Raw genomic sequence first — 25439 nt, forward strand, 5'->3', positions numbered from 1 at the left:
CGGCCACCAGGGAGACACAAGTCTGCACAAGTCACCATCTCAGGCCTCGAGGACGCTACCACGGCATCCTGGCAGTGCAGCGATCAGAGCGCTCAGACCGCCGTAAGAATGCACGAGGGACGACACGGGACGGTGCCACCGCGGTCCCTGGAAGTTAAACAAGGAGCTCCCCGTGACCCCACAGGCCCCCCAGGTGTATCCGAGGGTTGAAAGGTGTACTCGGACAGCCAGGCCTCTGCACTGCCCCCACCTGCTCACCCTCTGAAGGGCCCTCAGCCCCGTGTGAGCTGCTCCCCACTGGGCCTCGGGCTGGGGAAGGACGCAGTGACAAACCCACCCTGCCGTCCCCGAATACCCCCAGGCAAAAGCTTTGCACCCAAAGCTGCGCCCAGTGCTGTGGGCCCCTGTGCTGGGCCCCGGGGCTGCCTCGGCCGCAGGACATAGGACCTCCCTGCGAGACGTCTGGGGAGGGAAGCGAAGGGACGCTGAGGACAGTGACAAGCCAAACGGGGCGATCGAAACGCAGCTCAGTAATTCCAAAGGTTTATTTCCTTAAATTGATATTACACAATATAACGCAAAAGGGGGAGATCACACAGAATTCGTCTTAAAATAGACAAAGGGTCTCTCGTGGAGAACACACAACCAGGAGGCTCCAGGCTCACGCACACGTGGGGCTCACACGGCCGCGACAGAAGCAACAGGGCCCAGGAGGTGGCGCGGCCCCTCCCGCAGCGCCAGCCTCCCCACGGCTCCAGATTCCAGTCGCCATAAAGTAATAAATACGAAATGTCACGTGCAGCCAGGAAAAGTAAAGTCATCAAGTGGTGAGGAAAGAAACAGGTCGGGGTAATTTTCTTCTTTTAAGTCCAAGCACAGTGGCAATATTTCAAGTATTGCGAAGAAAAACACGTGTGTGTCCCCTCTGTATATGTGGCGTGTTACCTTTGAGCCCCTCGCCCTGGGTGCGGGACCCGGCGCTGCCTCCCGCAGCCCCCTGGGGATACATTCAAGTAGACGTGGGCAGGCCAGGGGCCTCTCTGACCCCGTGGACGCAGCTGGGGGGACGGGACCACACCAGCCCCACTTGCAGACAGGAGCCCCTACGCCCCCGCCTGGGGAGACACGTGTGCCTGTCCTTGCCGGCCCGTGCTCAGGCGGGACGGCTGCTGGGCACACGCCCACCCGGCTGCCAAGACGGGGCAGGACGGCGGGGACAGAGCCAGGCGCTCAGCACGCGGCAGCCTGGAGGGCGGCCTCACCACCCCCCCAGCACCATCTGCCTCCAAAACCACTTCTGAAATACCTACGAGTTTTCTCCTTTAAAGAAAAAATGAGCTGCATGAAAATAAGACACGTTTCAGGAGTAAAGTGTGAAGATTACGATGTCTGTTCCGGGTTTAGAAGCACAGTGCTTCCGCTGTCTGTCCCTAAAAGAACATTGAGCGAGGGGACCATGTCTCCCCTCCGGGCGGTGGCCCCATGCCCACGGAGCCTGCTTTCCCCCCAAGGTCCACACACGCGACGGACACGCACGGCGCACCACTCGCACACGCCACACGCTCGGGGCTATCTACAGCTGTGTACACGTATGTGGATTTGTACAGTCACCTCGGGACGACCACCGGGAGTCACCTCCCAGCAGCCTGAGAGGAAGCCGAGGCTCAAGTCTCTAACTGCATAAAGTGCTCGTGATTCACAAAGCTGGGTGGGTGGTCTCGGAGAGGTCAGGGGAGGGGAGGCCAGGAGGCTGCAGCTCTTCCTGGCGGCGACTGGGCAGGTCTGGCCAGGAAGAAAAGCTTGCTTTGGCTTTGGGTCGGCAACGCTGTCTCGGGGCCTTGCCTGTCCTTGGCGGCTGCCCTGGGGTCCCCCGAGGTGGTGGGCGCCCAGGTACACCTGCCACCTCTTGGCACCGGTGCCTGCAGTGAGGCAGCTGCAGCGGGTAAGTTCTGAGACTCCCGCGTGCAGAGAGCAGCTGGCCCAGCGTCCTGCAGTCCACCGCCTGCCACAGCCGCAGCCCGGGGGGCAGGGGACATCGTGTGGCCCCACTCGGTGTCCCGCAGGCAGGCTCAGCACTGGTCATCAGTGACGTCTGGCCAGCAGGCCAACCCGCCCGCAGGGCTTGGCAGAGCACGTCCAGCCCCTGGGGCGCAGCAGGCCAGGCCCGAGGTCAGGCACAGATGCCGGTCAGCAGGGCGGAGAGTCTGCGCTCGATGCACAGCTTGCCTGTGGGGGGAGGGGAGCGTGAGGCAGGTGCCGGGGCCCCGCCCCCACCACGGCCCCACGCACTCACACTTGGCGACGTTCTCAATGTCCGCCTGGTCCGAGAGCATGTGCTGCAGCCCCTCCAGGAGCAGCAGGGCCTTGTGGTAGCGCGGCACGCAGCCCTCGCGGTGCTGGAACATCTCGTCCAGGGCGGCCGCCTGCACCTGCAGGGCGAGGGTGGAGGCTGGGCCCGGAGCCTCCCACCCCCAGCCGAGCGCTGGACCCTCAGCCAGCAGCTCCAAGGGCGGCACGAGCTTTGTAGCCCGAGCGCGCAGCTGCTGGTGTTGGGGCGGCTGCAGCACCGTCACCCCACCCTGGGGGGCCCAAGGCCACTCCCGTCAGCGGGGGAGCGAGGCTGGGGGGTCAAGGAGGGGCAATCTCTCCCCATACGTCTGCTCAGACTGGATTTTTACTACGCGCGTGGACTTCCCTAAGACAGAGGTGCTGCCTCCGGGGTGCTCCCTGCACCCCACCTCAGTCGTTCTTTTGGAGGCTGAATTGCCTAAGAGTCCTTAAGACTAGGTGTCTGTTTTACATGTGGGGAAACTGAGTCTCAAGGAGGGATGCGGCCAGCACCCACTTGAGCAGTGCTGTGTGCAGAGAACGCCCCAGGCCCAGCCAGGGGGTCAGAAGCCGAACCGAGCGCCAGGTGCCTGCAGGGGCTGGAGGAAGCTGGGGCACCGCGGCATCCCTGCGCCCCCCAGCACGGAGCCAGGAGGGACACCCCCAAGTCCAAGCTGTGGATACCCAGCCCCGCTCCCAGGGCGACAGCGCCAGCCTGGGAGTTCAGGCCGCGCCCCCCGCCCCGTACCATCTGCACGGCGTGGCTGAAGATGAGCTTCTCGGCGGTGATGCTGTGGACGCGGTCCAGGAGCCGCTGCTTGTCCAGGAAGAAGCGCTGCAGCCGCAGGCTCAGGCCCTGGCAGGACACCACGCTGGCCTTGTACAGCTCGTTCAGCCTGCGCACCACTGTGGGGGATGGCCGGTCAGCGCCACTGGCAGGCAGGGGCTCAGGGCAGGGACACCGCCAGGGAGGCAGCTCTGCCCGAGCCCAGCGAGGTGGCGCGTGAGCGTGTCAGAGCACAGCAGAGAGCAGGGGGCGGCAGAGGGGCAGAGAGTGAACTAGTCCCTCCCCGTCACGTCCCCGGCCCTCCCATCCCTCGGTGAGAGGCTGGGCTCGGCACCTGGCCTGGGCACAAACCCCGTCTGTGCGCTGCAGGCTGGGCCATGCCCCAGGGCCTGGTGGGGGCCTCCCTGTGGCCCAGTCTCTCCCCACGGCCACAGGCCCTGGCCCCTCCCCTGAACCGCCTCCCCCGCCCTGGGTGGCCAGGCCTGCACCCTGGGCCCACGCGCTGGTGCCACGCAGCCTCGGCCCTCACCCTGCTTCACGGTGGACGACAGGCAGAGCTTGCCGGCCCGGATCTGGTCGATGGCCGTCTGCAGGCCCGAGGACAGCAGCTCGGCCACCTTCAGGTACAGCACCAGCTGCTCCGCGAAGCTGGAGGGTGGCAGGCGCGTCAGAAGGCGCGGGACCCGGCCCCCCGGCTGACGCCACCTGCCCGCCCCGGCCCACACGCACCCCCACTCGCGGCTCAGCAGGCTGATCTGGTCGGCCACCACGCTCTCCTGAAGCTGGTACTCGGGGCCGCCCGCCGCCTCGCCGGCGCTGCCCTTCAGGGCCGCGATCTCCAGGACGTGCTGCGCGAACAGCAGCGTGCCGCGCAGGCTGTGCAGGGTCTCCGTGTGCTCTTGCTGGGGGGGGCAGGGGTCAGGGGCCCAGCAGAGGGCCGGGATCCCCCCACCTGCGGCCCGGCACCCACCCCAGCAGGAACGGAAGCCCCCCCTTGCCTCCCCCACCCAGCCTCACCTCCATGAGGGTCTCCTCGGGGAGGTCAGGGGCCTCGAAGGTCACGGCCCCCTCCAGGTTGGCGGCGATGGGGTCGGCAAAGGTGCAGCAGTGGCTGGGGAGCTCGGGGACAGCCTCGCCGCAGGTGCCGGGCACCAGGTGGCGGGCGGAAGAGGAGCCCGAGGAACCCACTGTGGGGACAGGCCCGTGAGCAGCACCCCAGGGCCCCGCTTAGGGCCCTGCCCAACGCCCCGCACGCCCTAGACGCCCACAGCGCCCAGGCAGGCCTCGGGCTCTGTGCTGCTGCACCGAGGCCACAGCAGGAGACAGAGCGGGAGCCGGGACCCACAGGACGCCCCCCGCCTGACTGCCTTCCCACCAGGCCGAGGTCCCCGTGGCAGGGACACTCGGTGAGCCCAACACCCGAGCCTCATCTACCTGGGGTGAGGGCAGCTGGAGCCACCCCGACTCAGGGGAGGGGTGGGGGCCACGGGGGTCTCAGAGAGGGCAGCACAGCCCACCAGCTCCCTCCAGAGGCGGCAGGACCCCGTGGCAGCCACTGGCCAGGACTGGACCCTCCCACCCCTGCCAGGCCCTGCGCCCCCCGTGAGCCACAGGCTGGGAACCGAGGGGCACGTCTGCCCTGCGGCTGTGCTGGCCGGGGCCCCGACGCACGCGGGGCTACCTCCACGCAGCCTGGCAGCGGCCTCACCTGAGAACATCCTGGCGCGGGGGCCCTGGGGCGGAGTGGTCCCGCTGGGGGGAGAGCCCACGGTGAAGACCACCGGGGAGGGGCTGCTGGCGCCCCCGGCGCGGGCTCCCGGGTGCAGGCTCCCTCCGAAGCCGGCAGAGGGTGCTGCGAGGGCAAGGAGGGGCTCAGGCCGTGTCCCCCCCCCCCCCCGGGTCCCCTCCCCACCCCCACCGCGCACCCCATCTGCACCAGCTGCTCCGGCAGGCCATCCAGCTGCCCATCCCGGCTGCCCGAGTCCTGCCATCGCCTCCCCATCCCACGCCAGCCGCAGCACACCTATCTCCATGGGCCTCTCCTGCAGGCTGTCGGTGCTGCCCGAGTCCGGGGCCTGCGTCCCAAACGCCGCCTTCAGCAACAGGTCTGTCAAGCGGCTGGTGCTGAAGGACCTGGGGGCGCGGTGACCGCAGGGCTCTGGGACACGTGCCTCGGGCCTGGGTCCAGCCTGCCCCAGCCGCCCTCCCTGGTGCTCGCCCAGGCCGGGCACACACGGCGCCCCTCCCCTTGCGAGGAAGGCGCCACCGCGGCCCACTTCACCGCGGGCAGAGGCCGGGAGGGAGTGAAGCCTGCGGCCGGCTCTCCAATGCCCGTTTCCTCCCCCAACCCCCGGAGCTCACAGCAGGACCGCACGGGGGCCGGGTGTGGGAGTCACCCACCAGGAGCCCGGTGTCCGCGACCCCCCATCCCCACTCACCGGCCAAAGGGGCCCTTGGCGTCCTCATTGGGCCGCAGGCCGGGGCCCAGCTGCTGCCCCTGGAAGGGCCCCACGTCCGAGAGGTCGGGCAGCGTCCGGTTCCGGGGCGGCGTCACCACCACGCCCTGCCGGGCCAGGAGGGTCAGCAGATTCTGGGAGCTGGGGGTCTTGGGGAAGTCGACCACGGGCACAGCCTAGGGCGGGGGAAGGCTCTGAGAGTCGCCCCTCTCGGCACGCGCGAGGGCCGGGAAGGCGGCTGCAGACGCGCAGCCTGAGCACCAGCCCAGCGGGGGCCAGGAGGGGACCCACAGCACAGAGTGGGCCCAGCACCCCCAGGAGCCCACGCCCCCCATCCCTCTCCTGGCGCTCCGCGCCTCAGGCCAACGTGCCGCGGGCGCCCGCTACCTTGGTCGGGGAGCCCAGGATGGGAGGCAGGGGGTTCCGCTGCAGGAAGTCGGGCAGCTTGGGCGAGCCGCGCAGGGGCCGGCAGGACTGCAGCCCGTGGGACGGCGGGGGAGGGCTGGCCTGCGGGGGGCTGAGCACGGCGCCCAGCGGGTCCGTGGGGGGCTTGGGCAGCTTGGGGCGGACGACGTGCAGGTCGGACAGGTTGGGGGCGCTGTGCAGGCGGCAGCCCAGGCCGGAGGAGCGGGGAGAGTGCTCGGGCGCAGAGGAGCCTGCGGACAGGGCGGCCTCGTCACTGCCCGCCCCGCGGGACACCACTGCCGCCATGACTGCTGACCGAGGCCCCTCAGGGCAGCACAGCCTGAACCTCAGTTAATCCTCTGACCCCCCGGCCACCCCTGGAGGGGACCCCTACTCTGCACCAGCTAAGGCAACAGGCAGGGGGACCATGAAACCCACCCCAGGTCCATGGCACAAGGTGGGGGACCTCAGGGCACCTGATCTGTCCTTGTACTTGTGACAGACAAGGGCGACAGGACAGCAGGGCCTGGCGGAGGACGGGTGGCACCTACCTGCACGGGGGGACCTGCCAGGCCGAGTCTCGGCTCCTTGCGGGGAGGGCGCCCCGCCCCAGCCCGGCCGCTCGGGGATGGTCCCGACTTGGGGGAGAAAGGCCAGGGTCAGGCCGGGGTCAGGCCAGGACAGGCACCGCCTCGCGCCCCACCCCCAGCCCCCACCCCCAGCTCACCTTGCGGAGACGGCGTGTATGGCCGGCCCCCGCCCAAGGACGACTTCCTGGCCAGGACGGCTCCGTGTTCCGTGGGGGCTGGGGGCGACGGGCTGGCCCGGGCGAAGCCCAGGGGGCTGGTGCTGCCCGACCTGCGGATGGCAGAGGACCTGCGGACAAGGCGTGTGAGGAGCCCCACGCCACGCCCCGCATGGCTAGCGCGGCGCCAGGCACTCTCCCACCGCTGCGCACTGCCCACACGGCTTCGCCAAGGGCCACCTGGGAGGGGCCGAACCTTAGGTGTCCTGCCCGGGGTGACAACCAGGACCTGGGGCATTCAGCATTTCCCAAGGCACTGTCACCCTGAGGCCACAGCCCCTGCAAGGACAACCACCGGCCCACACCCTTTCAAAACAGCTGTTTTTTCCTCCGTTTACTTCTGACTGCCGAAATTAGCCAAAATACAGATTTTGTAAACTTAAGACACTTTGCTAGCATCTATCAGAAAGACGTCAAAATAAGTAGTATCCTGCTGTGTTGAGAAAACAAATGATGTTGCTGAGTTATGCAGTGCACAGCCTGCACAACTGTGCATGCACAATGGCCCTGCCTTCTCCAAGGGGCAGCAGCAGGGGGCATGCCTGGCTTCCTGGGGCCCCTGCACTCACCGGGGTGTCTGGTATTGGGCAGGCGACTGCAGGTTCTGCTCAATGCGCTGGTAGTTCTGCACCTGAGTGGGCACCGGGATGGGCACGGAGGCGCCACACCTGCTGCTGGAGAACGGGCCGGCCCGGCTGTTGGGGGGAGGTTGAGGTCACGGAGACCAAGCCCGGGGTGAAGCCTGTGCCCAGCCCCCTAGGACACAGGCCACCCTGGGCCGCCCGCCAGCTCTGGAAAAGGCAACTTTCACAGCCGCACACGTGCTGCCTTCGCGGCCCTGGGGCCCAGCCTGTGCCCACAGCAGCCGGGCCGGCCTCGCCCAGCAGGCGCACGGGGGCAACGCTGCCTGTCAAGGTCCTCCCCCGCAGTCCCTTCTGCAGGGCCACCCACATGGGCCCCTGGACACACAGGCCAGGGGTGGCCGTGACACTGACGGGGAGCCCCACCTCTCCGGGCCCCTTACCCTGAGGGGCTGGGGGAGCTGCTGCAGGGTGGGGACGGAGACGGGGTCCGGCCGTGGCTCTCCAGGCCAGCAGAGGCCACCAGCGAGCTCCTGGTGAGGAAGAGGCCAGGCAGGGGCCGTCAAGCCACAGGCGGCACAAGCCACGGGCGGCACAAGCCCCAGCCCTCCCTGCCCGGCACACGGCGGGCGCTGTCACCTCAGCCCTCCCACTGCCGACGGCAGCAGGGGTGGGCCAGGCGGGTAACACGGCCACTTCCCAGGCCACCGCTTCTCACCCCCACAGCAGAGGGCTCAGGGAGGGGCTCACCCGCTGCACATGAGGCTGTCCGGCGGGGGCTTGGCACCGGCCACCTCGGCCACCAGGTCACCTGCGGGTGGAAGACGACACGGCTGGACCCCAGGTCCTCTCTGCCCACTCAGGCCTACCCACCCCGCCAAGGCTCCTGGCTTCCTCCCCAGAGTGGGGGGTGCAGGCAGGGCCAGCCCTGGGCAGGGAGCAGCCCATGCTGGGGGTGTGGCAGCCCCTCCGAGTCCCAGGAGGCCAGGGCACCGCCGTCCCTGCCCCTCCCCACCTGCACTGCACTCCCTCTCCTGGGCTTTCCACCAGAGACCCTGTGTCCCTGGCGCCCAGCCTGTGGCCAACTCCAGGCGGGAGGATGAGGCCAGGTGTCCACAGCCCCCAGTCTGGGCCCAAACCTCAGACCCCAGAACACCAGGCTCCTGCCCCCACCGTCCTGCCATCCTGAGTGGTGGGGGCCCCTGGCGCCGGGCTGAGGCTGGTGCCCAGGGGCTCGGCAGGCACCACTCACTCCTGGCGGACACCAGGGCCAGCGCCAAGGGACCCCCAGTCCCTGCAGTCTCAGGACGGCCAAGGACAGAGAGTGAGCTGCCAGCACGCAGGGCCCCGAGAAGTGCTGTGGACCCCCAGGCCTGGCCCGCTACGGCTGGGCACCTGCCTCCATCAAAGCCGAGTGGGCAGCGCCAGCCACACCCTACGAGGAGCGGCCTGGCCCAGGGCGGCAGGACCAGGGCCTGGGCCACTGACTACCCGAAAACCACTGGAGGACTTGGCTTTGCCTCCAGGAGTGGCGTGAGCACTCAGCCTTCCCGGCCAAGCTCGGCTGCTGCCAGAAGCTCCCAGAAGCCCGTCCTGCCTGCCCACAGGTGGGGACAGGTCTGGACCACACACGCACAGTGTCCCTGTCCGTGTCTGACACGCCCAATGTGTTCCCCACCACAGACACCACGCAGGCCCTCTCCCCGCCCGGTGGGCCCCTCACCTGGAAACTGGGCCGGGACCATGACGAAGTCATCCGTGTCGCAGGAGGAGTCCTTGCTGCCACCCGAGTCCCGGGAGCCGTGCAGGAAGCCGGTGGCATCGACAGGGGAGGTCAGGGTCTTCTGCAGCTGCTGCATCTCCCCCAGGGACTGGGGTCAGAGGGGCTGGTGAGCCCTGAGCGGAAACCCCACCCCTCCAGGACGGCGCAGGTCCGCAGCCAGCACCAGGGACCACCGCGGCCCGAGGAAAGGGGCTCGGCGCGTGTTCTTCCCACAAGATACTCTTTCCTCTTCTCTAAATTTCCAAAGCCGACACCAAGGCCAGCCTGGACCTGCCGGGAGCAGTCACCAGCACGGACCCCCCCACCCCAGCCAGTGTGGCAGGAAGCCCGATCCCCGGCTCCAGGGGAGGCCTGTGTCTGGGGGTGTGCACCGCCCGCCCCTCTGCCGTCCACCTCTCCTTTCCCGCAGCCACGGGAACGGGGACCCGTGGGGGTGTCCAGTGCAGAAGCCGCCACGAGGGCCTGCTCTGCGGCCAGCACCGTGCTAAGGCCCAGCGCACACCGGCCTGGTTGTGGCCCCAGAACCTGCCACACTCGGGAGGGCTCCAGGGCAGCTCTGGGGGGCTCACAGCACAGGAGTGACCCTGCCCCTGGTTTCTGAGCACAGGGTGGGCCAGGAGGTGGAACTCAGTGTCACCCAAACGCCCCTGCGGGAGGAGCTGGGTACTCGGACGGACGGGGCTCGAGCCCTGGTCAGTCGCAGCACGAAACTGGGGACCGTCACCCCCCGCACCTGGAGCCCGACAGCAGCCGGGAGGGAGCCAGGCGCCCCACCCGACCCCACCCCCTGCGCAGCTGCACCAGCCCCTGGGAGGCGGGTGAGGACCAGCGCTGGAGGGGCCTCCGCCTACTCTAACGTTTGCATGTTCTACAAGAGAACGTGGTCACCAGCGTGTTTCAGGCCTCACACAGACAAAGACGTCATGGGGGGCCGGGCCGCGCGAGACTCACCGGCGGGGAGGCCAGGTGGGACGTGGAGCTGCTGCTGGAGCTGCTGCCGGAGCCCGAGCTGGGCCGCGAGGGCACAGGCACCGGCGGGGCTGCGGGCGGGCGAGGGTCAACTCCTGTGGGGACGCCACTGCCACAGAGCCAACCCAGACGCAGGACACGCCGAACCACACCCCCACCCACCCACAGCCCGCCAGCGGGACCCCCTCCCAGGCCATCACCCGGCTGTGACCTGCGAGACCCTGGGCGGCACCACCCCTCCCGAGCTGCCCGGCGGAGATGAACAGGGGGTGGGACCCGCACCCCCGCCCTGCAGCAGGGGCTGGGCCACAGAGGGTGGGACCCACAGACACTCACACTTCTTGACCGAGGGGCTCGCCTCGAGGAATGGGTGACGGAAAAACTCGTCTGCAGGGAGGGGGTGAGGTCTTAGCAGGACCCACCCACAGAGCCTGGGGGACCACAGGCCTCCCGGCCCGAGGTGGCACTGCAGCTGGCCGTGGCACCTGTCCCAGCCAGACAGCATTGCGCTGGGCAGAGACAGAACCCCCAGGCGGCTCCTGAGCACGTCTGGCCACCATCTTACCCCAGGCCCACACGGCCCACCTGTCGGATGCTGGTCTTCCCCCACCCCCACCGCCCCACAAACGCAGGGCCTGGCAGCCGAGAGCACTGGGCGACTCATGGCTGTCCCTCAGGCAGAGGTGGACGCTCCGGGGCCCACAGGAGTCGGGTGCCCAGGCTCAGACCGGCCAGGGGAGGGTGGCCGAAGCCTGTACCCACAGCCCATGCTGGGCTTAGAGAAGCCAGTGTCCCAGCGGGGCACTGGGGTGCGGGGGATGAAGCTGGACGCCCCCCGCCCAATAAGCAAACGCTGCATCAGCGGTCAGCGTGAGAGTGCACCAGGGGTGCGTCCCCCAAGCTGCCCAGGAGGCCCGGCCGCGAGCGCTCACCGAAGTCCATGCGGTCTTTGTGGTTGCGCTGGAGCAGGGCCAGGAGCAGCTGCCTGAGGGGGGCCGAGGTCTCCCGCGGGATGCTGCGTGGGGTGAGAGCGTGAGGCTGACCGCAGAGCCTGCGCAAGGCCCCTGGGGTGTGCGGGAGGGGCACTTACGTGGGGACCAGCGTCTTGTTCTTCTCGTAGAACAGGCGGAGGTCCTGGGGGCTGCTGGCCTGGCGGGCGAAGACAGCATGAGTGCCCCGGACCCCGCAGAGGCAGGGCCCAGCCGGACTGTCACCGTCTGGTCTCAGCCAACATCCTTGGCCAGCCCCGGGCCAGGACTGCTGGCCCAGACCACATGCCCCCTCCCCGCCCCCGGCCAGACTGGGGCCCGGGCGGCACTCTCGGGCCCCTCCCCCCCACCCAGTGGGCTGGGAGGGGGCCAGCTGACCCGCCCTTCCCCCAGGGCAGGCTGGCTGGGTGCATCCAAGGGCTCTGGTGCCACCAGCTGTTGGCTCCTTGGAATCAGGAGCCACCCTTCCCCCACCGTCACAGGGACCAGCCCTTCCTGGTGGGCCTGGGCCCAGCACATGTGCTCACAGTCCACCACCCGTTCACGCTGAGCACCGCCCCTGCCAGACACCCTCCAGGCCCGGGGACGCCGCAGAGGGCCTCAGAGGGCTGATATCCCCTGGATGCTCAGCTCTCCCCAGACAGGACAGGGTTGGGCGCTGTGGGGACCTGTAGGCAGCAACACAGGCTCGGCCACTCAGGTCAGCACAGGGGGCATGGCCCTGCCCTGCCGGCCACACGCAGCCTTGGCCCTCTGGGGTCCCCCCACAGCGCAGGGCACAGCTTTCTGCACAGGACCCTGGCGCCGGATGTCACAGCCAGCACTGGCAGGGAGGGCGGCAGGAAGACCAGGAGACCTGCCCCAGCACACACGTGCAAACGGCGCCAGCTGGTCTCCACCGCGGGTCCAAGCAGACTTGTTACACTTAACTGGCCACCAAGGGGTGTGGCCTCGGCCAAGCAGGAGGCTGGCGCTGTGCCAGGGTTCCAGTGACTGCTGCCTGGCCGCCCCGAGGAAGGACTGCAGGACCTCACAGTGGGTGATGGCCAGACAGGGCAGGAGCCGTCAGCGGGAGCGGCAGCGCAGCCACCCGCCAGCCACACTAGCGGAGCACCACGACCAGGTCTGGGGGCCGCGCCCCAACCCGCCCTGCAAGCCGCCGCGGCTCCTCACCTGGAAGGGCGCCTTCCCCGTCAGGCACTGGTAGACGATGGTGCCGATGCTCCACAGGTCCGCCTTCCCGTCGTAGTGCTGGGACATGATGACCTCAGGAGCCTGCGCGACAGAGACTCGGTCAGCACCACGGTGCAGGACGGCACTCGTGCTCGCCGACCAAGAACAGGTGCCAGCCAATCAGAGCACACACCCGCCGGGCACCAGCCAATCAGCAGACGCCTGCCAAGCACCAACCAACCAGAGCAGAGGTAGCAGGAAACAGGCCCGCCCACTCCCACTCCTGGGCCTCCCGCCGCCCTGGCGACCCGGGGGCCACACGCACCATGTACATGGGGGAGCCGCACAGCGTGGCCGCCATCATGTTGCTCTGCAGGTACCGCGCAAACCCGAAGTCGGCTGCGGGAGACACAGGCGTCAGTTCGGCGCATGCGGCCCGGGTCGCCCACCACGGGGGCCGCGCCCCCCACAGGACGCACCTATCTTGACGCGGATGTTATTGGGGTTGGCCCGGCGCCCGCCGGGGTTGGACAGCAGGATGTTCTGGGGCTTCAGGTCGCGGTGGATGATGCCCTTGCTGTGCAGCAGCCGCATGGCGCCCGCGATCTGCTGCAGGAAGAGCCTGATGGTGTCCTCGCTCAGCGTGCGCATGGCTGCGGGGAGACGCGGCTCAGGGCTCACCCCGACACCCCTCACCCTGGGTGGGCACGGGGCGTCGCTGCCTGGCCAGACTGTCCTTCCCGCTCAGCAGGCAGCGGGGAGACACCCGCAGACCACTCCTGTCGCTCCTGCTGGCCACCCGCTGCAGCTCCCAGCCCGCCAGGGGTGCGGCCGGCCTCTCGGGGTCTCCCAGCACGGAGACACACACCCCAAGACTGAGCACGTGTTTACCTGACATTAAGATCCAGACCCAGACTCCCCGGCCCCTCTGTCCCCTGAGCCAGGTTCACCCAGCCTTACAGGGCCCGGGCGGGGGGCACAGCCTCACTGCCCTGCCCTGCCACACGGCTAACCAGGTCCTCGGAGACTGGGAGGCCCATGGTCTCGCCTGTGCAGACACGCTCCGACAGACATACAGACACACGCACACACCCGGGACACGTGAGTGCCCCTTACAACCAGCCCCAAGGCAGACCAGCCCTCCAGCTGGGCCCCTGGGGCCCCCAAACCTCTCTCCCTGCCTCCACAGGCAGCGGCACCTGAAGCTGGCCTGGGCCCCACCTGACACCTGTGGAGCCTGAAAACCAGCCAGGAATGGCCAGGCCACCGAAGGTCACAGCCCCACCCAGCAGGCAGCGTGGCGGCCACGAGATCCACAGCAAACGCTGGGCTGCAGCGCCTAGCACGCCCCGGCCATGTGGTGGGCCAGGTGCAGCAGGCGGCCCAGAGCACCCAGCCCAGCACCTGTCAGCTCTGGCCGCTGCCTGGGCCATGTCATGAGGGGCCCTGCCAGCCCGAGTCTGCCCGGACAGCTCAGCCATAGCCAGCGTGTCCCCAACCAGGGCCCCCAGCTCAGAGGGCACAGACGCCATGGCAGGAGCCGGGGGAGGAGCCCCACTCAGGCTCCAGAGCACCGTGCCCTGCCCGCTCCTCCCCTGCCCTGCCCCGCTCTGGCAGCCCAGGCCCTGCCCCACGTCTGTCTTCTCTCCCGACTCTAGACACAGCCCGTGGCACCTGGCTAACCTGAACCTCCAGCTGCCCGACCTCGGGAACAGCTACGGACAGAAAGTGTCCCTCAGAATTCCTATGTTGAGACCCTCACCCCCAGGGTGACAGTATTAGGTGGGGCCTTTGGGGGTGATTAGGTCAGTGGGCTCAGTGCCTTCATGGACGAGGCCTGAGGGAGCCCCTCTGCCCCTCCCCAGGTCTGCGGAAGCTGCAGTCGGCCGGCTCCTTCAGCCCGGCCATCCCAGCCCTCGGGGCTGAGCAGCGGACCTGCTTGTGAGCGACCCGGCCGGGGGCACTTTGCACCAGCAGCTCCAGCGGACCTGGACAGGCCAAAGTCCCGGAATCATCCATCTCCCCGCCACCCCCAGACCACCAGGACACCCCACTCGAAGGCTGTCCAGACACACCCCTCACCTCCAGGCCCCGGGAGCACCTGTAGCTCAGATGCACCCAGCAGGGTCCACCAGCCCTGCCACCGCCCCGGCCCACCGGCTCCCTCTGCACCAACATCCTGCTCCCGCACGGCCCCAGCTCCACGCAGCTCACCGGGCGCCGCCTTCCCCGCCACATGCAGCCCCCACCGCCCTCCACACATGCACCTGCCCGTACTGTTCCCGCGGCTCCCCGGCCCAGAGACCTGGCACGTGGGACATGTGGGACACGGATGGACAGACGGTGGCTGAGGGCCCGAAACGGCTCAGGTCCCCCCTTCCACCCACCCCAGGAGGCGCCGGGGGAGAAAGGCCCGGTGTGGCGCACGGAGGCCGGGCCAGGGTGGCTGTGTCCACTCACTGTGCAGGTAGTCGGCCAGGTCCCCGCCGTTACAGTACTGCGGAAGACCAGAGACACGTCTTCAGTCCCGGCCAGGGGTCCCGGCCAACCCTCAGCTCCGTCTGTCTCCCAACCCTCACCTGGAGGCTGCTTCTCAGGCCCCCGGGCATGCGATGTCCCCCCGGGCACGTGTCCCCCGCAATCCCTGCTGGGTGCTCATTGCCCCCCTCCCACTCCAGCCACGTCCCTCCCTCCGTGTCTCTGAGCCCAGCCGTGGCCATTAGCCCGAGGACACAGGGGCAACGCCGCCTCCCCTGCCCGGGCCCCAGGTGAGTGGGGGCCACCCCGCGCCACGTGTCCGGCCCCAGGCACTCACCTCCATGACCAGGTACACGGAATTGGCCATTTCCTACGAGACAAACAAGAGGCCATGAGAGGTGGGAGCAAGTGTCATGCCGTGGGGGACGAGGTGTGGCCTCACAAGATGCACAGGTGCCCTCCACACACCACTGGGCTCACAAGGCTTCGGGCGGAGTGGACACGGCCAGGCCTTGGCCAGCAGCCAGTGGCCGGGAAGGGAGGGCGGCCCCGGCCATGTGGGCTGTGCAGTAGATGCTTGTGTGGCCACGCAGGCCTCCGTCCCAACGGAGGAAAGGCCCCCCGGCCCCCGGTTTCGAGGGGGCTCAGCCTGCCGTCCTGCAAGCAGCAGCTCCCGGCTGAAGGCACCACCCAGTGGGAAGGGCCCAGCCCAGAAGTGCGGGAGGCCGTGGCCTCAGCCCCAGGCACTGCCAGCTCCTGACTCCGGAATCAGCGACGCCGACAGATTACAGGCTGGGGCTGCCAGGCTGACTCAGAGCCGAGGAGTCCTGCTCCCCGCCGACCTGGCCGGCTGGGGGCTCAGGCTGCCACCCCAGCCTCCTCCCCCTCCACTGTGGGGCCCAGCCAGCTCCTGCTCAGCCTCAGCCCAGACACGGACCCCTGCCGGGAGCCACCCACATCCTCCCTCTCTGTCCCTGTGACATGGAGAAAACCACGGCGGCAGCCCCCACACCCAGACACACACAGCACCCGCCCTGCCAGCACCGAGCCGCTCACGCTCCACGGCGGCAGCCGCCCCCACCCCCACCACAGGGCTGAGCCAAGTCAAACCAGGCGGGCTGGGCCCATGACCCCAACCGCCACCCTCCTGTCCCCACACGGCGCTGCGCCTCAGCACAGGGCAGCCGTGCAGCCTGAGCAGTGAGGTCCCCCACACCCCAGGCCCCTCCCTGCCCCGCACACACCCCGTCCCCAGGGGCTGCCCCGGTGGCAGCTGCAATTCATACCCCAAGATGCAAGGGGGTGTGGCAGCTGTGCGCCAGCCCCAAAGCAAGGAGGGGCTGCGCGCGAGGCAGGAGGAGGCCCCCCCACAGCCACAGGCCCAAGATCCGAGGCCCCCGCCCCGAGCCCAGCTCCCAAGCCTGTGTCTGCCGACCCCCCGAGACATGCCCTGTTCCCTGCCCTGGCAGGACCAAGGAAAAGGAGGCCCAGGCCCTGATGGGGGAGACACGGGGCTGCCGGGTGATGGCTGGTGTTGCAACTTGCTCCTGGAAAAGTCCCCGTGTCTCCAGAGGTGCGACAGAGGAGGGGCAGGCCGAGGAGGGGGTGCTCCCCGGGTGGCTGAGGCCAGTGCCGCTAGGACGTGGCCCCCCTGCGCACCCAGGCCCCTCCGACACCGAGTGGCCCAAAGGGGGACTCTGAAGCCCAGGCACAGCCTGGAAGACCTGCCCACAAAGCAGGCCCTGCCTGGCTCGTCACCTGCCTCAAGAGGGCGGCCTGAGTCCCCAGGCCCCAGCCACCTCCCAGGCCAGCTGCAGAGAGAGATAACCCGGGGCAGGTTCCCACCCACCCTGGGCCCCAGGGAGGAGAAGGATGGGGACCCAGAAATAGCTGCAGAGACACAACACCCACTCCCTGCTCCCAAGCCTGCTCCCACCCTCCCCGCAGCACCCCCAGTGAGGGCTGCGAGGCGCCCCCAGCCTCTCCTCCCTCCCACTTGCCCTGGGCCACCCTGCCAGCGAGTGGCAGCGCCTGTGGGCCCACCCCCAGGGCATGACCCTCCGCCACGGCCCCAAACCCCCTCAGCAAAGCCAGGACCCGCAGAGACGAGGGACAAGGACAGCCAAGGGCCCAGGGACACACAGGCATGGGCACGGTGGGGGCCCAGGGAGGCACAGACTGAAGCCACCTCTCCCAGGAGACCCCAGGGCACTAGAGACAAGCCAGTGCCCTCTGCTCCGGAGCCCCCAGGACCTGCCCACTCTGCAGCCTGGCCCCACCCCATCCCCGACTCTCTCCAGCCAGAACGCTCCAAGTCCCTGGTCACCCCATGCCCTGGTCTTGTGCCCAAGTTCACAGACGTCATCCCTCCCAGCCCTGCACCACCCTCATCTTCCCTGCAGCCCCAATGGGTACCGCTCCCGGGAACGGGAGACCCTCAGTGGGCTCACGGCAGGCCGGGGCCGTGGGGTCCCAGCACTCTGGCCTCCTCGCTGCCCTCCGCCAGCTGGGCACTCCTGCCCGGTCAGTCACTCAGCGGAGACACGGCTGTCCCCTGGCCTGGGCCATGCTTGGTCTCCCCACGAAAGTCCTTCTGGGCACAGGACACAGGGCCCACAGGGCTGTGGCGTCCACCTCCCCGCAGGGCATGGGGCCTCAGGAGACCCAGACCCAGGACCCCACACTGGCCAACGCCCAGTGCGCCCTGATCGCTCCAGTAGACGCCCGCTGGGCTGACGGGCTCGAAGGCACCCGGGGCTGCCCCTGTGCCTGGGGACCCTTCTCTGGAAGCCGCCAGCCTGCCTCACAGATGCACACGGAGGCCCACCCGGCACCGGGCAGGGGCAGGGCCAGCCCGGGAGATGCTCGCCTCCCCCCCCTCCCCCGACTGTGCCAAGGGAGGCCGTGCCAAGGGAGGCCAAGCCAGCAGCTGGCTGTGACGGCATCGCCTGCCCAGGAGAGCCCGGCCGAGCTGCCTCCAGCCCTGGCAGGGACCAGAGAGAGAAGGTGCGACCCGGCCAGGGCCAGCCTTGGTGGGGACCTGCTCCAGGGAGGTGGCACACCACACCTGTTCCCAAGACCCGTCCCCACGACCCCCGCCCTGCTGTCCACCCAGGGCAATCCCAACCTGCCTGCGGGTCCCCCCAGCCCTCTCCGTGGGAAAGGCTCAGCACTCTCTCTGGGGACCCTGGGGGCCAAGGTCAGAGCACAGCTTCGGTGGTCAGAGCCGGGCCACCCTGCCGAGCCCTCGCCCACCCAGAAGCCAGACGGGGCATCAGGTTCCACTCTGCCGCCTCTGCACGGCTAAATTTGGTTTTTACAAGCTCCCCTGGGGAGCAGGGGCCAGGCAGGCTCCAGGCACCAAGCCACCCTCCGCAGACACCGGAAGGCCAGGACGGCTTCCCGGCTCCTGTGAGGAGGGCTCAGCTCCGGGGGCAGGCCTGGGACTTCGACGGACAGAGCCACACACAGCTTTGTGCAGACCTGCGTCCCAACAGCAAGCGTGCCCGGCTCCCGCACCAGCAGCCCAGCCCGGGAGGCCCCATCGCGCAGCCTGTGTAAAGGGCGGATGGGGGGCAGGGAGGTGGCACACAGCCGGCCACGTGGCAGAGCGGGGCCCACACTGACTCCTGACCACTCCCGACCGCTCCGTGGGACCGTCCCCTGCAGAAGGGGATGACCGATTGGACCCTGCACACGTGAGGCTCCCAACCCATCGAACAAAACCAACACGGTCTGTCTCTGGGCAGCGAGCCCGAGGGCCCTGGGGACAGAGCTGGCCCCCGCAAGCTGGCCCGCTGCCCCCACGTGCACGCACCGCTGGCATCAGGGCCAGGTGTCCCGGGCAGCAGGGCACGGGCGCCTGGGCACGTAGGAGGCTGCCCCCCCCCGGGGCAGTGAGGTGCTTTACTTAATAGGATCCCAGCTCCCCACCCTCGGCCTGCCCCACTCCTGTCTGCTGATCCTGGGCTGGGCCTGGTGGGCAGGCGCTGACCTAGTTAACTCCTTCAGCGCCGTCCTTCTTGGCTCTAGAAGGTGGCAGAAGCCACAGCCACGGCCCAGACAGAATGGCTCTGCACACCAGGCTGGGTTCTTCTGGACGGCTCCCAGAGGGAAGGGCTGCCCGGGCCCCTGCAAAGGAAGGCCCACCCTCCTACGCCGGCAGCCACCTGCAGCCACCCAGCGTGTGCTGGCTCCCTGGGGGCTGGCGGCCCGGCCAACCTCACCAGCCCCCTTCCCTGACCGGGGGTCTGCACCATCTGGGAGCTCAGCTGCAGGGGCCGAGGCAGGTCCCTGGGGCAGGCCCTGCTCAGCACTGGGGAGGGGGGGACTGGCCTGACCCCTCTGCGGGCGTGACCCTGCCTGGGAAAAGCGGGGAAATGTCCAGTGCAGGGGTGTGCGCTGCCGGGACCCCGTGGGGAGACGCGAACCACACACTGCTGAGACCACCTGCCTGTCCCCCAGCCCAGGGAGGGGCACTCACGCTGGGAACGGTCCTGCCACGGGATGCCGCCCGGCAACGCAAAGGCCGCGCCTGCCGCACACACACCCTCAGACGCAAGCCCGCGTGAGACCACTGCCAGCCCGACGCAAGCCAGACAGGACTGCAGGTGTCGGGAGCCGGCTCCCACGGAAACAGAGCAGCTCGGGAGTGACCACAGCATGCGGGCTGGCGCTCCCCAGGTGGGGAGGAAGCGGCACCCAGGGGACAAGGACAGCACTCTGTGCCACACAGGTGCCTGCTGTGCGTATCAAGCACTTCGTCAACTACGCTTTTTCAGTATGTCAATTTTATTCCACGATTTAAAAAGTCTTAAAGAAACAAATAAAAGAACAACACAGAAACAACAGACACACACAGAATGAACATACAACTTCCAAGACTGCCTGGACCCTGGCACCAACAGCTTTTCAACACAGTCTGCCCCCTCGAGCGGCAGGGAGGGACCGTCCCAGCTCTGCCTGGCAGCTGCCCGTCCCAGTCCTGGGCTCACGGTAGCCCCATTACCCAGAGCCAGCGGCTGGCACTGCCCTGAGAAGGCCAGTGGGTAGGGCACGCACTCCCAGGCTGGGGTCCCCACCAGCAGGTGGCCCTCAGGGGCTGGCTCTGTCCACAGGGCCTGTGTGAACCACATCTGGGCAGCCCAGCAAGGCCTTGGGCTGCAGGGAACTGACAGGAGGGCGTGCTGGCCTGGGGAGGGGGCACTGCCAGCAGGGGCCATCAACCCTGCTCCCAGGGTACAGGGGGCTGGGATCGGGGCTGGCTCCACAGCCCCACCCTGATTCCAGCGGTGGCCGCTCTCCTGGGGCAAGAGCACGTCCAGACGCTGCGGGCCCCACCCTTGGTGAGAAGGCCAGGTGCTCTCGCTGCCGCCCACGGCCCTGGTGGGCTCAGAAAAGCACAACCCAAGAGACCCACCTTCTAGGCACTCACGCTAACCTGATAAATGTTACCAAAATTCTAACACAACAAAAATATAAATAACCTCAAGACATACAAACAGAATAAACACACAACTTTGCAAGCAATTTCCAGAACTATCTGGACCCTGCTCTGGAGCCTGGTGCCAACAGGTGTCAACACGGCCTACATCCTGACCTCACTCAAGCCACAGGCAGAGCAAACAACCTAGGGGAACAAATCTGTAACCTCAAAAAAGGGCCGCTTTCCTTTATATATAAACAGCTCCCACAAATCAATAATATTCATATAGCACTTACTAAGTGACAGGCAGAGTTCTAAACACTTAACATACTAAATTTGTCATCATAACCGGAAAGTTTTGGGTTTTTTTCTCCTAGAGACAGGGGCTCACTATGTTGTCCAGCTCAATCTTGAACTCCTGGGCTCAAGCAATTCTCCTGCCTCAGCCTCCCCAAGTAGCCAGGACTAGAGACGCATGCCACCACACTGAGCCTCCACTACTGTGCTTCACAAGAAAACTAACGTTTCAGTCTGGGCAACATAGTGAGACCCCAATGTCTACAAAAATTTAAAAATCAGCTGGGTGTGGTAGCACACACCCATGGTCCCAGCTGCTCAGGAGGCTGAGTCGGGAGGCTGGCTTGAGCCCAGGAGTTTGAGGTTACAGTGAGCTATGACCGTACCACTGAACTCCTGCCTGGTCAACAGAGCAGGACCCTAACTCTAAAAAAAAGAAAACTGAAGCCCCAAGAGGTGACTTGCCCAAGGTCACGCAGTTAACTGGTGAAGCCAGGACTCAAAGGCAGTCTGGCTGGGGGGCCGTGGTTTAACCACGGGTCCAACCTCAGCTTGTCAGAAACGCGTGCAGAGAACACAGGCATTTCCAATATTCACACGCACACTGAGAGACACTGAAGCTCACTCACTACGAAAAACGAACAGTAAGAAACGCTATTTTCCACTCCTCACGTGGGCCAAGACAGAACTGTCTGAGAGGGGCCCTCCTGGCCAGGGCGCAGGCAGACAGGCACTCAGACGCAAGGCTGCGTGACCACTGGCATTGCCTCTCTGGGGGACAATCTGGCAACAGCTGCCCAAATCAATAGGCCTCCCTCTCGCCCAGGAATGCTACTGCTAGGATCGTGTGCAGACCCACGGTGGAGCAGCGCTGGCAGCGTGGCCGCCATACCGGCGGGTGTGCCGGACTCCCGGGCCGGCCTCAGGCCCCTCAGAACCCCAGGCAGGGGGCACCACAGCCGAGTCACGCCAGCAGCTCACAGCACCGCGGTGGTCCCCATGAGTGAGGGGTGTCTGCTCTCACTCATCCCCCACAACCCTGCGGTCTCCACTCCACAGATAAAGAAGCAGGGGCTGCCCCAGGACACCACCCACACAAGCAGCAGAGCCAGGACTGGGACCAGTCACCCGGCTGCAGGGGCTGGCTCTGAACCACGGAGCTCCCGGGTGAGGAGTCGAGGGGCGGTCGCGCAGTGACACAGAACTTTCTCTGAGCTGCGCTCTTGGGAACAGTGGGTGTGGCGGGGAGGACACCCGTGAACACACCTGCTTGTGACGGCGGCATCCCCAGAGCCCCAGAACCAACTTGCAATGGTGCCTCTAAGGGGACACCCTCTGGACAGGGATGGGACAGGCACTTTCTACCACGTTGCCTTCTGAAATGTTTGGGAATTGTTTTTTCTTAGCCAAATCATTTACTAGTGATTTTTAGAAGCCAATTTTTTTCTGAGTTTGTCTCAAATAAAAGCCTTAAAGATGCAGGGAACAACGCGCACTGCGGGGCTGAGAACCCGGCCCCCCGAGCCCGGGCGGGCGCGCTGGCTTTCCCAAGCTCTTGCTGGGTGGACGAGGTGTGGCGTGGAGTGCTGGCGGGAGTGGAAGAGGCCACAGCCAGGCCCATGCAGCTCCACAGGGACACAGAAGGACTGGGCTGGGGACCCTAGGTCTGCGGGGGGACATGCAGATGGTCACCTGGGCCCCCCCCCCCCTGCTGTCTGCCCAATTCCCAGCAGGCCCCCTGGAGATGCCCGGGCACTGGACTTGCAGGAGCCCTAGAAGGGACCCTCTGGTGTGGCCCAGAAGGGGGTCCCGGGGGTCTGTGCCTATGCAGGGACAGGCTGTCCACGCCGCTCTGGCTCCCACGGGGCGACGCACCAGCTGGGCTGGGCCCTGACGACAGGCTCCAGAAACTGGGGAGACTTGGAGGAAGGAGAGGAAGAAGAGGGTAGAACAGGTAGAGAGGAGGGAAGCGGAGGGTGGCGGTCGCCCTCCCGGACCCAGAACGTCGTGTGCCTGAGCTTCCCGTACTTGCTGTCACACTGGACCGGGGCCCTCCCACACGGCACCTTGTGACAAGCCACGGCCCCCAAGGCCCAGCAGAGCTCTGACAGCGGAGGAGGGAGGAGGCCACCAAAACACAGCCGGCCAGGCCAGGAACTTCCCTCGGCCAGGGCTGGGCCGTGGCCTCAGTAAACAGGTTTCAAAACCATTAGTCAGCACTTTGGCCGCAGATCTGCCGCGAGGTTCCTGGTCCCCAGGCCGGGAGTCCAGGCTCCGAGCCCTGCCCGCCCCTGGCCCCGGGGACTGGGGGGCAACGTGGGAAGGCAGGTGGAATGGCCTGCTTCTGGGGCCAGCCAGGCCTGGCCTGAGGTGGCCTCATCGGCCGCTGCCGCCTCCTGTGCCAGCCAGCCTAGCCGACTGCCAGCAAGAAGGAATCTCCTGCGGCCCCTCCCCCGTCTGACGCAGGAGAGCATGGCCAATGCCGGCCCACTGGAGCAGTGTCAACAAACAAACGCCTCAGACAGGTGGGCCAGGCTCCCAGGACTGACTAGGCCACGGCCACCAGACTCAGCCAGGCCACTGGGGCAGGCACCCAGCGAGGGAGATCTTCCAGCTGCCACGCTGCAGCCAGCCCCCGCAGGGTCAGGGTAGGTCAGGGCAACTGGCCACGGGAGGCAGCCCCTCCCCAGGCAAACAGCTGGAGGCCTTGGGACTCCAACACCAAAGGAAGCCCAAGCCCCAGACCGGGCCAAGGACGGGGCTCCGGGTCCCCATGAGGCCTCAGACCTGGGCAGGCCAGATGCCCTGTCTCTGCGCTCAGACGCCCAGCTCCTTCCGCTGTCCCCTGCCCACCCCATCCCCAGCAGACGGCAGTCCACAGGCCTTACCTGGAAATCATACAGTGCCACGATGTTTTCATGTTTCAGTTCCTAGGACAGAAAGCCAGCAGTGTGAGCACTGCCCACCGCCTCCCCACCTGCCCCCCACCTGCCCCCGCCCGCCCTGCCGGCTCACCTTCAAGATCTTGATCTCCTTCCCCAGCAGCGTCTGGGACTTGGCAAGGTTCTTCTTATTAATGCACTTGACGGCAACCTCCAGATCGTGCTTCTGAAAACCCAAAGGGGACCTTCAGTGCCAGACGGCCCCTGGCTGGCCTTCCCCCAGACCAAGTGCACAGGGTGGACCCCAGGGGTGCCGGGGTGGAGTCCGGGGTGCAACTCCAGCATGGGGATCAAGGCTGAGGGTTTGGGGGTGGTGATCCAGACTGGGGTCCCCGTTGTGGGTCGAGCTGGGAATCTGGGCTGGGGACCCTAGTGGGGATCGGGCTGGGGGTCCTGGGTGGGGATCCGAGCTGGGGGTCCAGGCTAGGGGACCTGGGCTGGGGATCCCAGGCTGGGGGTCCCGGGTGCGGGTGGGGCTGGGGGTCCATGCTGGCGGGCCTGGGATCTCAGTGGGGATCCAGGCTTGGGGGTCCTGGTGCAGGCCAGGCTGGGGATCTGAGCAGAGGGTCCCGGGTGGGAATCCGGACTGAGGGTCTGGGCTGGGGACCCCAGTGGGGATCCGGGCTGGGGATCTGAGCTGGGGGTCCCATGTGGGAATCCGGACTGAGGGCTGGGGACCCCAGTGGGGGTCCTGGGGGAGGAGCCGGGCCGGGAGTCCTGGGTGGGGGGCCCAGGTGGGGATCCGGGCTGGAGTCTGGCGAGGGGTCCAGGCTGGGGCCTCACCTCGCGGTGGCGGCCCTTGAAGACCACGGCGAAGGCGCCGTGCCCGATCAGGTCCTTGCGCGAGAACTCGAACTTGCCCACGATCTCGGTGCCGCCGCGGCCGGGCTCCATGGCGCGCGCGGGCCGGGGACGCGGGCCAGGGGGCGGCGGGCCGGGGCGTGCGCGGCTCAGGCGCAGGCGCGGGCCGGGGGCGGCGGGCCCGGGGCGCGGGGCCGGGGGCGCGGGGCCGGGCACGAGCGCATCGCCGGGGCCGCGCGCCCCATCGGGCAGGCCGGGGACGGGTCCCAGCCCCGCAGGCCGGGCGGGGTCGCGAAGGCCGCGCTCCTCCGGCGTGTGTGCCGCGGCGGTCCCCGGGGCTGCTGATCAGGATCCCGCCCCGACCCTGACGGCGGTTCTAACTCGGGTTCGGCTCGGCCCGGCTGGGAAACAAAAGAGTCGCTGCGCTCGGGCCTCTGAGCCCCAAACGCCGGCGCAGGCGCAGTGCGCGCCGGGCCGGGGGCGGGGCCGAGTCCTCGGGGGGCGGGGCCGGGCAGGCGACGGAGCCTTGGGGGCGGGGCCTGACGTGGCGGAGCCGGTCCTAATAGACCCGCAGGGGCGGGGCCTGCTGGCGGGGCGGGGCCAGTGGGACCTTCGGGGGCGGGGCCTGCGGGCGGGGGGCGGGGCCGAGGGTCGCGATTCCAGCCCTGCCCCGCGGCGCCCTCCGCGGCCCGAGCCGGGTGCGCTGCGCTGTGCTCTCAGCCGCTGCCGCCCCTGGTCTCCGCGGCCAGAGAGTGAAGGTCAGAGGGTGGAGATCAGAGAGTGGAGGTCGTGCTCTCACGCCGCCCAGCACCGAAACCTGGGCACCAGCCCGACAGGCAGCCCCGAGGAAGAGCCACCGGGGTAGGTGGCGACACACCCTGTGCCACCCGTTCTCAGCCGGCCACGCGTGCACAGATACTCGCGAGCTAGTCCCGGCCGCCCTCGCAGACATGACCGCGGCGGTGCCATGAGGCGCTTGCTCTGACAGCCCCACTTTACAGACGGGAAAACCGAGGCCCGGGAAGTTAGGCAATGTCACACAGCCAGAGGGCATAGAACCAGGCTTGTCACACAACACACTGGACGCAGTGCTGGCCTTGGGAGAGCGGATGGAGAGTCAGCCCTGACTGTACACATCCTCTGCTAGTTCGCGTAGTTTTGATAGAATGTGCAAGTATCCCTTTTGCAAATTCGTAATTCTTTTTTTTTCTTTTTTGACA

At 67.6% G+C, this 25439-nt stretch overlaps 1 protein-coding gene across 3 annotated transcripts; it reads right to left on the reverse strand.

The window, feature by feature from the left end:
* Positions 1–572: 572 nt before the first annotated feature.
* Positions 573–24382, reverse strand: ULK1 (unc-51 like autophagy activating kinase 1). Of its 3 annotated transcripts, none has more exons than XM_069497371.1 (28): positions 24202–24382; positions 23492–23584; positions 23365–23406; positions 15092–15124; positions 14737–14773; positions 12756–12929; positions 12602–12675; positions 12277–12378; positions 11205–11263; positions 11047–11129; positions 10451–10501; positions 10097–10185; positions 9086–9233; positions 8113–8173; positions 7806–7895; positions 7351–7455; positions 6704–6852; positions 6528–6614; positions 5959–6227; positions 5554–5747; positions 5139–5248; positions 4824–4967; positions 4133–4302; positions 3845–4017; positions 3645–3763; positions 2846–3234; positions 2294–2429; positions 573–2226 (listed from the first exon to the last, which is right to left on the reverse strand). In XM_069497371.1, the coding sequence occupies exons 1-28, from the start codon at positions 24310–24312 to the stop codon at positions 2171–2173; spliced, it is 3348 nt and encodes a 1115-aa protein (XP_069353472.1). In that variant the 5' UTR covers positions 24313–24382; the 3' UTR covers positions 573–2170. The 3 variants fall into 3 exon arrangements, with proteins under 3 accessions (XP_069353472.1, XP_069353471.1, XP_069353473.1); XM_069497370.1 differs by having other exon boundaries at positions 7351–7476; XM_069497372.1 differs by having other exon boundaries at positions 3077–3234; positions 4133–4341; positions 7351–7476.
* Between the last annotated feature and the right edge of the window lie 1057 nt (positions 24383–25439).

Source organism: Eulemur rufifrons, chromosome 21 (assembly GCF_041146395.1).
Source record: "Eulemur rufifrons isolate Redbay chromosome 21, OSU_ERuf_1, whole genome shotgun sequence".
NCBI lineage: Eukaryota > Metazoa > Chordata > Mammalia > Primates > Lemuridae > Eulemur > Eulemur rufifrons.